The sequence below is a fragment of the Primulina huaijiensis genome, chromosome 15 (assembly GCF_012295235.1).
Source record: "Primulina huaijiensis isolate GDHJ02 chromosome 15, ASM1229523v2, whole genome shotgun sequence".
Taxonomy (NCBI): Eukaryota; Viridiplantae; Streptophyta; class Magnoliopsida; order Lamiales; family Gesneriaceae; genus Primulina; species Primulina huaijiensis.
This window is the reverse complement of record NC_133320.1, coordinates 22,541,852-22,554,293: the sequence shown is the minus strand read 5'-3', so window position 1 is coordinate 22,554,293 and position 12,442 is coordinate 22,541,852. Positions and strand designations below refer to the sequence as shown.

The following is a 12,442-nucleotide window of genomic DNA, read 5'->3' as shown; positions in this document are numbered from 1 at the left end:
TTATTAGCTTCGCTATCGATTTAGCCGAGGTCCTTTGGTTTTGCTGGCTAAAAATATGATGTTTGTGGAACTAGGAAGTATGGTATGAGTTTTTGTTAATGGATTTTGGCCTCTCGCATTTTGTAAATTACTTGTCACGTTATCGCATCATCTTCTTTTAAGACAATGATAAAAGATCAATGGACACAACCAGGCCTTGATAAAGACAGGACCTTTTTAACCATCGAGTCTTTTTCCCAGCAAGGTCTTCGAGAATATCCCTTCTTCACTTCCTCCCCACGGGCAGCCAGTGGGGAGTTTTTCACGTTTTAATGATCACAACCAGGCCTTGGAGATACACTCCACCGCGGCAGAGTCGCGCTTTGAGCTTCAAGTTTCTATACGACTTTCAGCTACAACAAGTTAAAATGTGCTCAAACAGAAGGAGTTCTATATGAACTCATATTCTATATGTCTTAAGAACAAGTTCCTGATCTTCCAAATCGCGCTCATTTCTTTGAGAGAATCATTAGTTTCTATTCAGAATTATTTCTATAATGAGGTAGAAAACGTGGAACATAATAATTTCTTTCTTCCATGGAATTTTATTGGAAAATATTACAAGTTATGCATAGGAAAAGAAATAGCGAGGTCTTCTTTGTGGTGGTATACATTGTTTCTACAACAAAATGCTCAAAATTGTAATTATCTGGAGTTAATAATGTGGGTAAATTGCAATTTGATCCCTATCCAAAGGTTAAAATTTGAGAAAGTAAAATCTAAAAGAGAATTTTTGACCGTGCCATTTTAATTTTGGCCCCCAATTAATATATTATTTGTCAGAAAAAATTGTTGCTTTTTATTTTCTATTTTGGACCCATGCGTATATATCACTTCAATATTATTTTATTACAAATAAAGGTGAATATATATATAATTTCAAAGAAAAAACAAACAAAAAAAAAGGAAGAAAGTGTAATATTATTTTATTACAAATAAAGGTGAATATATATATATATATATAATTTCAAAGAAAAACAAAAAATTAATTTTACTCAACGAGTTTTGACAATATATTGGTAAAAATGTATCCATAAATTTTGATGTACAAAAGAATGTGACTGCAAGGTTGCTTACGTACACAAAACGTAGAAAGATTTGATTGACTCGTAAACGGATCCGAATATCCAATAAACAACAAATGTTGTGGGTTGTCACTTACGTCACAAACAAACGTCAGAGACGTTGAGGGTTGCTCGGCGTAAAAGTTCCGTCGCAAAGTCAGAAAACAATTCGAATATTTTTTTTTTGAAAGTTAGAGAGCTTAAGTAAGAAAATTGATAGTGTACATTGAATAATGAGAGTCTTTCTCTATTAATAGATATCATTTAGAATGTGTGTTCGTTTATATATACTTGTGATTATGTACACGTAATGATTTACATTATATAATATATTATTGTAGAAAATATTTTTGATTATCAAAATAAGTTTTAAAAAAAGTATAGACATTTTTTGTATTTTTTATTTAGCAGAATAGTCTTAATTTTATGATATAAATGGAATTTAATTTTCACTTGTAATTTAAAGGATAAAATTAAAAAAATCATTTGAAATACCAAAACAGTTTTCATTGGTCTCCCTTAATCTATAATAACAATTGATCGTTTCCGTTTTGAATTGACTTCTCAACAGACTTTAAGGCTCGACATTTGAGATATGCATTTTAATTCCTCTATTATGTTTTAAATAAAAACTCATATATGATGATTTTACGAGTCAATTTTGTAATATATATTTTATTTGAATCACATATAAAAAAATATTATTTTTTTATTGTAAATATAGGCGACTCGAAGGCGTCGAATCTCGAACCCGATTTGCCAAAATTTCCCATCAAAGATCATGTACTTATTCAGTTCTCCGTCGTAATACTTTAATGTTAGGTTACTTCTTGTTGTTCCGTTGTATCATGAGAAACAGTAGTACAACTTGATCTTCGAAGTATATATCGGAGGGGAAGAATCTGTTTGAAGACGTTGTACTTCGTACAAGCCTCGATTTATTTTACTGGTTTAGTTTTTGAACAAAGTCAGACAATATCTAAGTTGTTTCCGTTCATCTTAACTTCGCACATGAAGAATAATCGAATTTTGACATAGTACACAATCAAAATGTCAAAATGTCTTCTATACACACCCTATCCCAAGTTATAATAAAGAAACCTTCTTTCTATATATACACAATCAAACTTTAATTTCACTTGCACTTGCACAACTAGGAGAGATCAATTATCACTTCTATCATTGCCAATTATATAATTTTGTGAGGACTACATTAGGATAATATTTAGAAAAGTAAATACCGTCTTCTTTCGCTTCCCAGTAACAATCATCTAAAGGACATCTATTGTGATTAATATTGAAAACTTCAAATGCACGTTGCTTCGAACCCCACCACAGATGACAGAAGAATAAAGTTTCTTCGAAAGGAGTAGTGCAGAAATGAAAATGAAAGTTGTTATTTGCATATATCGTTGTATTTCCAAAATCGTCATCTTTGGATGCACAATGAGCAATGAGTGGTTCAGAATTTGGGCCGAGATTATTAGCAACATAAACATGAACTTTAGATCCAAGAAAACACATTTTCTTTTCTGAGGCATTTGATTGGAAAATATTTGATGTTATGCATAGGAAAAGAAGTAACAAGGTCTTCATTATTGCGTCCACCACAAAAATGGTCGAAGTTGTTATTATATAGAGTTAATGATGTGGGGAAATTGCAATTTTGACCCCTACTCAAGTAAAATTAAACAAACTACTCCATGAAAAAATGAAAATAATTTACAAAAACCCTCCATGTTTTCAAAGTTTAAATACAATTTTTATGAGCTTCAAAAGAGGATAGTTATCAAAATAAATTTAGTCAAACTTTTTTTTTTTTTTGAAAACTAAGAATCTCAAGTGTAATCTTATTTTTTTTAAAAAAAAAATTTGTTTGACCAAGATCAATTTTCAAAATCTTTCCTAAAGGAGAATAATACCCTCATTGCATAATATTGTTTGAAGGTATTTTTACCATTTTCATCCGTCGAAAGGTTCAAATTTCTCGTATTCGTACGATAGAATTCACACTGCGAATTCCATGTCGTTCTAGTTTTGGCAACAATAAATATAACATGGATTAGAGAAAATATATTTTGAAAAATATAGGGTGTTTTTAACCAGATGTTCACATTGTGGGATTTTAACATAATTTCAAAACTAAAGAGGTCAAAATGCATTAACCTTTGCATATTACTTCAATCCTATTTACACTAAGAAAGGTAAACATGTATATAATTTCAAAGAAATGCAAACAAAAAGAAGAAAGGTAAGGTAATATGATTGCACTTGCATTCGCAAAATACAAATCCAATTATAACTTTATTCAACAAATTTTGACATAATCATGTTAAATATGTAACCATAATTAAAAAAAAATTCTTCCATTGACTTTTAGAAATTATTTGACAACATCTTGACAGAATTTATAAGACTAAAACTGATAATCAGGAAAGATTAGTAAAATTGGTATTGGATTACAAGACTAAAACTGATAATCATATAATATATATTCAAAAAGTAAGGTTTACAGTATAATGTCAATAACAAATTGAAGAGTATATTATATTTATTTATTTTTGAAATTTATAAGCAAAATTTCAGTTTCATTCTTTTTCTCAAGAAAAGGTTGCACCCCTCGCTGATTTTTTTTTTGGGGGAAATATGATACTGGCCAAGGGAATATAGAAGCAAATTGATGCAGAGTTAATCTTTTATAAAAGTTGACAAAAATCAGAGCAACGGGCTAATAACATTGGGTATGATCAATTATGAGGAAAAAAAAAGAGCATAATAATACACTTGGGTAACAAATATTAATTTGATACTGATTATGTTAACGCATTTGGAAAATTAAAATTAAAAGATGAGGATTTTTTTTTCTTTTTTTTCTAGTCAGTGACTTTTATTATAAGTAGGTTTTGAATCAAAATATAATCGGAAAATNATATATGTGGATAGAGTACTACGTGACCGTAACTGTGGGAAAAAATGTAAAGAGCAGATATATTGAATAAATAATGTAAAGAGTAAATAATGCTATAAAAAAAATGTCACGAAGAAATAATGATTACATATGAGCTACATCATATTCATTCCACGATGTGACTCAAAATCAAAAACATCTCCACGCCCCGCGCCATACGATGCATTATATCCATAAATATCAAACATCCCATCATCTGGAGGGAAATGACCACTTTCTCGTCCTCTAAACATCTCCGTAGTCGAATTCCGTGGAGCAGGAGACATGATGTTCGAGCTACTGTAGGTTTCTTGATTTGCAATATGATTTTGCGGTGAATTTACAGTAGGCCTTCTGTTGCCGGGATTCGTGGTGGTCAAGGAAATGGACACGGATTGTTGTTGCTGCTGTTGGTTCTTCATTGGTGACTTCGGCCGGAGAGACTCGATTTCAGGGGTTGTTTGGATAAGGTGTGATGCCTCTGGTGGAGGGTTCCTTCCTCCGACACCAACCCAAACTTTTCCGTCCTTGTCAGCAAAATTCCTGGTGTATGCCTGAAATGTACATCAGTCGGTAAGTCAGCAATAAAAGACCAACCGCACTAGCATAAGCAGACACGGACAGGAAATTTTCAGATCTCGTGTTGTTTTTAAAGATTGAACCTTGTCCTCCAGCTTCCTAACACACTAATTTTGCCACCCACCGCTAAGCTTATGAGGCTGTCCAAATACAAGCTAGTAAAAAACACTACAGACAAAAAGGACTCGTCATGCCATACAAAACTAGAGATATCAGTTTGTTGTTGGTTCCAGTCGGGCAAATACCGTATAGAACATACATTGAACCCACAAGATCCAACCATAAGAATTGTAACAAGAATATTTAATGGTGGTTGTTGTTTTCGAATTTTATTAACATTAAAAACTTTGTGGTAAAATACTCTTGGTCAATTAATTATCAAGAAATCTTTAAAGATGATTTCACAAGATTTCTTGATAATTAATTGAAAAAACTATTTAAGTAGAATGATGGTTGTTGTTTTCGAATTTTATGGTGTTGTATACTATTTTTTTATTTTTTAGATTTATGTTTACTCTACACCTGTATATTATAGGGATCGATTATTTGGAAATCATAAGAGACAAATATATCAAAATCAATTCTGTATTAACAACTACTGAACTTTGAGAAGCGAATCTTAGATCAGAAGCGCAAACAAACTCAGCCTCTTACTCTTTAGTTTCATTGAAGGCGCAAAGGGTGGAGCCAAAAATGTATTCGTGTGGCTCAAAATATAGTCCAAACATACCTCGGAATGGAAATTTGACGAGGATAATCCTTTGCCGACTGTTAACCAACCAGAACGTATGTTATGGTCTTCTCCGAAAAGCTCCACCCTTCTTCGTCCAAGGGCAAAATGCTCTATGATACGGTACATATCCTCAGGCTTTGCAGTTGAACCTACAAATTCATTGCATATAAAACCAGCAATGCCACCAACAGCAATGAAACCAAGAAAAGAAAACTTTATTAAATATCCGTAGAGTAATCAAGGCATGGAGTGGGTAGTGGTAACGGTAGGGGGATACTTCACATATAAATAAGTTGCAGCAGAATTATGTTGCAATTCATTATCGTACCATTCTATTGCCCTATCAACACGTGTAAATATGCCTTTGGCACTCTCAAACCATTTTATCGCATAAATTTGTGCAAACCGAAAAAATGAAAAAAGCAGCATGAAGACTTACATTAAAACACAATTTGAACAGAAAATGGCCAGGTGATACAGCACCGAAGGCTGCCACAACAGAAGGTAATTCATTGAACACATCCAGAAATTTTACATTATAAATTACAGGGGTACCTAGCAGAAGCGAATACACAGGACGATGATGATATATTGATCTTTAAATTGGAGTAGCTAAAGTGTGTGCATCCACATGAGGACAAAAGACCACCGACCCACACTCGGCCTCAATCACATCCTTCTTAAATCTCCACTATATTAGAGCATCTCAAAGAATGGAACATGTGTTCGTGCGTGTTACAGAATAAAAATAGTGCTAAAAATCAAGCTATCAGTTGATTACAAGAACAAGGGAAAGAAATGTCTACCATTCTCTAGAGCCAAAAGGCTGGAAGTTATAAAATTTTCTATGGCATCGTTCATTCATGCAAGCACCAGTTATGAGAAAAGCTGGAAGAGGAAGGTAAACAAATAATCTCATGGCATGATTCATCATAACAACTCCATGGTAAACAAACATTATACAGAACGAAAATGGTGATGACAATCTATACTGCTATAAGATAAAACACATCTCGCAATTGTGCAAACAAATCACAACTGCCAACACCTAACTCAAGAGAAAAGGAACTACAAAGAGAGGGTAATTTCCAGAAGAGACTACCACAAGTGAGATATTACTATTACCAGGAAGCTGTGGTAGAACAAGCTTATCGAAATACAAGATCACCCTTACCATAAGGAGGCTCCTCCGCAATTATTACATCTGTATCAATGTTGGCATGGATAATATGACCATCTGTACTGCGACGTACAGTCCCTTTTATGCCCATCAGGCAATGTTCCTTCATCACAATAACATAAAAAAAATAAAAAAAAACACTATTCAGGTCCTTCAGGACATAGAAATACAATAATAGCACCTATTTATACACATAAAAGCACATACAACCCAAAATGGAGCCAAGGAAGCATCGTGATCTATATCAGAACACAACAGTTTTCACGACATAACTCATTTCAGCCTAACCTTTGATCGCTGAACTAAAGTATGAGAATCATGACGTAAGCCAGGAGTTGCATTAGTTTTGTTAGTCTTCACCCAACATATATCTTCACATCTGCGAAATCCCCACTAAATATACAAAAGCAGATACTGAGAGTTAATTACACAAATTTTGGAATGGAGAGGAAATGGATCATTGCGACCGAAAGGAAGCAAGAGACAAAAACAAAGACAACAGATATGAGCTGACTTCACCTTTTTAAGACATTGGCGACCTTGCTCTAGCCCAACACCGGCGCCAACCCATAGGAAGATGAAAGATGGGGTGTCAGCGATTGCCTATGAACATATTATGAAAAGGAGAATGAAAATCAAAATCTATCAAGTGACACAGAATGCGTGGAGACTGGAAATTCTTCACATGAATAAGACCAAAACAGAAGCAGCGGTCTATTTTTAATCAGTGAATTTAAATGGAGCCTTCACATACATAATACAGAGTAAAGGAAAATACCTCAATTTTTAGATTCATTATTTCTTCAAACGTCCAGTATTCCATATGTTCAGTGACGCCAGGAGCTCGATGAACATATTCCTCCCAGGGTGGGTCTACAAGAATGACATCAAACTTGGTTCCAAAGAACTCCTGAGAGAGCACCTGCTCTCGCAGGTCGCACTTGTAGTACATTGGATGTGAAGCAGATTTTGCAACAATTTCGTCCTTTCTCTGGATAAGATCTCGAAGCTTTGGATAATCTTCCACGACACTAGTGAGTTCCAGCTCTCTTATATAATTCTGAGGCCGCATGCCAGTGTCAACAAAGTTTTGAGAGTAATCATTCTGCTCCCCTCTGGAGGGAGCTCTACCAGGTGGTCCATCAGATCTACTAGGAAGCCATCCTCCAGATGATTTATCCTGCAGCTGCCCACGAACCATTGGAGCAATGGCATTAAAATTTGGGCCAGGCATACTAGGAGGTGTTCCTTTTCCAGGCCCCAAAGAATTGAAAACCGGAGAACTATTCTGTGGATTTCCTACATTAGGGGGAAATCGATGCACCAGCGGCCCAGAAGGAATAGGTGGAAAACCTGGTTGAACAGGTAGCATATTCATCTCAACACCCCTAGCTCCCGGCCATATAATGGGAGCAGGCTGAAACGGCGGAATAAAAACTCCAGGAGATATTGGAGGACCTGGAGCAGGAGACATGTTGGGAGCTAAAGATTGAATTGGCCCATGAGGTGGAATTCCAAGTTGTCCAAAAGGTGATCCCACCAGGGGTATTGGAAAACCAAACTGTTGGCTGTCTCTTCCAGTAGGCCTACCCCTTCCGGCTCTCCCAATTCTATTTCCCCTAAAACCTTGTGAAGTACTTCTATTAAAGAAACCATTCTCTTGATTAGCATGTGGAGGTACAGAATCAATGCTATAACCTTGGCCACCATCGCCACGATTGGACGAAACACTATTCTGACCGCCAAATTTATCTGACCGAAATTCAGTGTCATCCCTCCATGAATTATGATCCTGCATTGCTAGACAACCATCCATGATTTTATCTTTAGACTCTTCACCAGATTGTACAGATCTATGATCAATATCAGATGCTAGTTTTGCGTGAGATTGTTGAACAATCTCACGGTTTTGGGCAAAGGTTGAACTCGAATCATCTACTCCATGATCAAATGGTTTGGTACGGATTTCAATTACATCATAATTCTCATTTGATATTCCATACTTAGATGAGGTTTTCACGGCTTCAGTCCTGCTTCCATCTTTTCTACCACCAGAACGACCATATTCACCATCAGTCCACTCACAACCCCGCCTTGGCAATTCCCACTCTCTGCTGTTACCATAGCCGGTTCCACTATCTCCAGTTTCCTTGTCTTGCCTTCTTTTTGAAGCACCTTTGAAGTTCTGGCGGTTCCTGTTTTTGTCAACCCAACTATCATCTCTTGATTTTGCTTTTTCATCCCATGACCCATTTTTTACTTGTTCCTTCCTCTTAAAAACACCACTTCTTTCATAATCTGACTCAAAATTACCTGACTCGAACTGATGCCGCCCCATCTTCTCGGGAGTCCTGGACATATTGGAGCCCTCTATATCTCTCCTAGTGGTGTCTCTCATTGCCATCTTAACATCTTCACCTTTATCTAAAGACCTTTCACTATCATAAACTCTATCTCCACCAATGTGATTTATTTGCAGTCTATACTCCTCAAATCTCTCTTCACTTGATCTTTCTTTACTCCTTTCTAAACTAACTCTTCTCTCTTCTCCATCACGAGACTCGATAAATTCATCATTAATTGAATTCATATCTCTGATTTTCTTATCAGTCGATTCAATTTCCAAATTATCACTTTCTCTTTCACCCATGCTTCCAAGTTTACAATCAGAAAACTTTCCACTTCCGACATCGACTCTTTCTACAAGGTTATTGGCCTTAACAACAGCGTCAGATTCATCCCATCTACTCTGAGAACGCCTTCCACGTTCAACATACCCGTAACCCTTCTCTCTGTCACTATCCGTTCTCTGTGAATATTTTGAATCTTTATCTGCCACCTCACCCAAATCAAATTCATGCTCAGAGTGCTTAGTAGTTGATTTTCCTCTCTCACTTTCTTCAGCTCTTCTATATCCTTTGCTTCCAGACATGTCCCTGCCCTCAAGCTTATGTTCTACTTCTCCATCTTGATACCAAGTGCTCAATCTGTGCAATGTATTCTCTTCTGGTATTTTCTTCGTCTGCTTTGAGTGTGAATGCTTCCTTTCACATTCATCCTGATCACTATCACCTCTGACTGAGCCACCCATTCTCTTTCGACTTTCATGTCTGTCAGATGTACTTATTCTTATTCCACTACTATCAAAGCCATCGACTCCTTCAACACTCCCTATTTTCCTCGACTTGCCCGACCTGTGCTTTCTTACATCTTCGCCATTCCAGTCATCAGCATCCCTCACCTTATCAATATCCACCTCCACATCATCATCAATATCTTGTTTCAAAACATTTCTCATATACTCCAATGAATCCATGACAAAGAAGATCCTAAAAAATTGATCTCTTCACTTCATTAATAAATGCACTTAACTAATGCAAAAGCTGCGTCCTCGGAATTTTCAAAAGATAAAATCAAGGAAAAGTAATTTGTGAACATACATGATAACCAATAAGCTGAAGCATATAAAAAATAGAATTTCACAGTAAGGTTGTTTTATATTGACAAAAGAAACGATATGAAAAAAAAACTTCAAACAACTCAGGAAAACACCCATAGACTATTGAATTCAGATGTCCGTAGCAAGTAGGGGTGGGCAGAGAGGTCCGAATGCAGGAGAATCAACCACCTCCAAAATATGAATAAAATTATATGTATATTTTTCGGAAAATAAAAAATTAGCCTCAAGAAACATTAAAGCCGACACTGATACAAAATGGCAAGGTCCTTGGAGCAAAACATATCATCTTATATTAGCAAAAAAAATCATCCATACTCTCCAAATTGGATTATTTTAAGTAAAGAGAACAAAATCACTGCCAACAACTTCAACGCCCAACAGCAACCTGGATATTCCCAATTAGATTCCAGTTTAAACCAAAATCCTAGACAGTTTAAGCCAGTAAGAAATACAATAGTTTATCACGTGGAAGAAACCTTTAATCCTTTACAGATATCCCCCAAATCCATTAGTGATTAAGTAAAACTAGGTTTCACATATTGACATTAAAACATTGATTTTTTTTTTTTTAAAAAAAATGAGAACTTCACGTTAGTATCTGATTAAGGAACAAAGTTCAAACCCAATTTAACCGCAAATTCAATGAAAAAACAAAAAAACAAAAACAAAAACAAAAGCGGTAAAAAAATCTTTGACGCCAGAATTCTCATTTTACTGACCTCGAAGAAAAGGTGAAGTTGCAGCCGCACGCGGTGAAGTGGCGGCGGAGCTCGTAGGCTGTGTGTGATGGATCCGAACCCAAGATGTTGTGATCGGAACGGGGAAATTCATTCAACGATTACAGAACTTCCAAAGATAAATATACTACCAGTATCCTTGCGGCTGTTTATATAGTTGAAAAATACGATGATTTTATTATTTTTAAATTAACAATAAATATATATAATATTAAACATTTAAAAGATTATTTAAGAAAATAAAAAAAATTATAAATAAAGTTAAATAATAAAATTATAATTATAATTTCAAATAATATTTTATCAAATCAATTAAAAATTAGTTAATATAAAATTTTCAGCGTTAATTAATAATTATATGGATGAATGGATGATCACTTGATTTTCTCTAATTTACGGGAAATTTTATTAAAGTGAGACAAAGTGTACAGCTCGTATATAAAAAAAACGACATAAAAATTCCAATAGTTTACTAGTTTATTCCTTAGATTGAACAAGTACTTTAAAAATATTTTTAGGATTTTATAAATTAAAAAAATTTTAAGCGTATGTTTGGATGATATTTTATAAAAACTCTTTTTGAAAAATATTTAAAAAATGTTTTCTAATTATAGTTTTTAAAGAAAAACTGAAATATATTTTTTAATATTTTAGAATAATAAAAATAAAATATATTACTTTTTAACTGTAAAAACTTTTTTTATAGAATAATTGTTCAACCACATGTTTGTTTTTTAAAAAACTTTTAAAACATTTTTAAAAAATATATATTTATAAAAAAATGTTTTAAAAATAATTGTTCAAATAGAGTTTTTTATAAATAAAAATATAATACATTTTCGACTTTCCTTTTGGTTAAGCGATATTTTTTTAAGTTTATGAATAAGTGATTGTCTAATAATGAGTCAGAAATACCCGTATTTCAGGGGTTTTAGCCCGGATTAGAAAGAGGCCGGAGGTCGCTGTTGTTAGACTCTGTTATGGATTTCTAGAAATTTACAATCTCCACCGCTGAATTCGTTGAAGTTGTTCGTTTGGAAATTTTTGAATGGTAAAATTAATATGTACTGACTTTTTAAAAAATTCATATGCGAGTTCAATAAATAAATAATTACGCGAGTGGGGCAAAATTTTTGAAGAATTATGATATATTTGTAATTTAATTTTCAATCTACAATGATAATATATATGGCTAAATTTGATTTAAATCCCCACGCTCAAATTTAAATTTATTATATTTGCCATAAAATTTATTTGTTTGTAATTTCTAATCCACAACAAAATGTATTTGCATTCCCTGAGTCCACATGTATTTTCTCGGATGAAAATGATACAAAATGTTAAAAATACATTACTAATATACGATATATGAGTAGCAACCGTTTGAGATCTGATACCAACATATAATTTTCGAACACTCAAACATGCATAACAAATATTGGTATCAATGACATATTTGTCTTTTCGGATAAAAACAAATACAAAACATTGAAATATAGTATTGATATATAATATCCGAGTATCAACTGTTTTAGATCTGATACTAATATATGATTTTTTAATACACAAATATGTGTAGAAATGTTGATGTTAATAATGTTGTTTCAACTTTATTCTCAAAATCTTATTTTTTGTACAAGATTTAAAATATTTGATATTCAAATATCATATAATAATATCATATATTCAATGTTATATATATA

General features: G+C 33.8%; 1 protein-coding gene across 4 annotated transcripts; it reads right to left on the bottom strand.

Annotated features, from left to right (window-relative positions):
- Window positions 1-4,079: 4,079 nt before the first annotated feature.
- Window positions 4,080-10,857, bottom strand: LOC140958469 (N6-adenosine-methyltransferase non-catalytic subunit MTB-like). 4 transcript variants are annotated; one of them, XM_073415918.1, is made up of 7 exons: window positions 10,722-10,857; window positions 7,321-9,932; window positions 7,062-7,145; window positions 6,831-6,935; window positions 6,537-6,645; window positions 5,360-5,511; window positions 4,080-4,604 (listed from the first exon to the last, which is right to left on the bottom strand). In XM_073415918.1, the coding sequence occupies exons 2-7, from the start codon at window positions 9,856-9,858 to the stop codon at window positions 4,167-4,169; spliced, it is 3,426 nt and encodes a 1,141-aa protein (XP_073272019.1). In that variant the 5' UTR covers window positions 9,859-9,932; window positions 10,722-10,857; the 3' UTR covers window positions 4,080-4,166. The 4 variants fall into 4 exon arrangements, 3 of the variants coding, with proteins under 3 accessions (XP_073272019.1, XP_073272018.1, XP_073272021.1); XM_073415917.1 differs by having other exon boundaries at window positions 7,321-9,925; XM_073415920.1 differs by having other exon boundaries at window positions 7,321-9,871.
- Window positions 10,858-12,442: the final 1,585 nt, after the last annotated feature.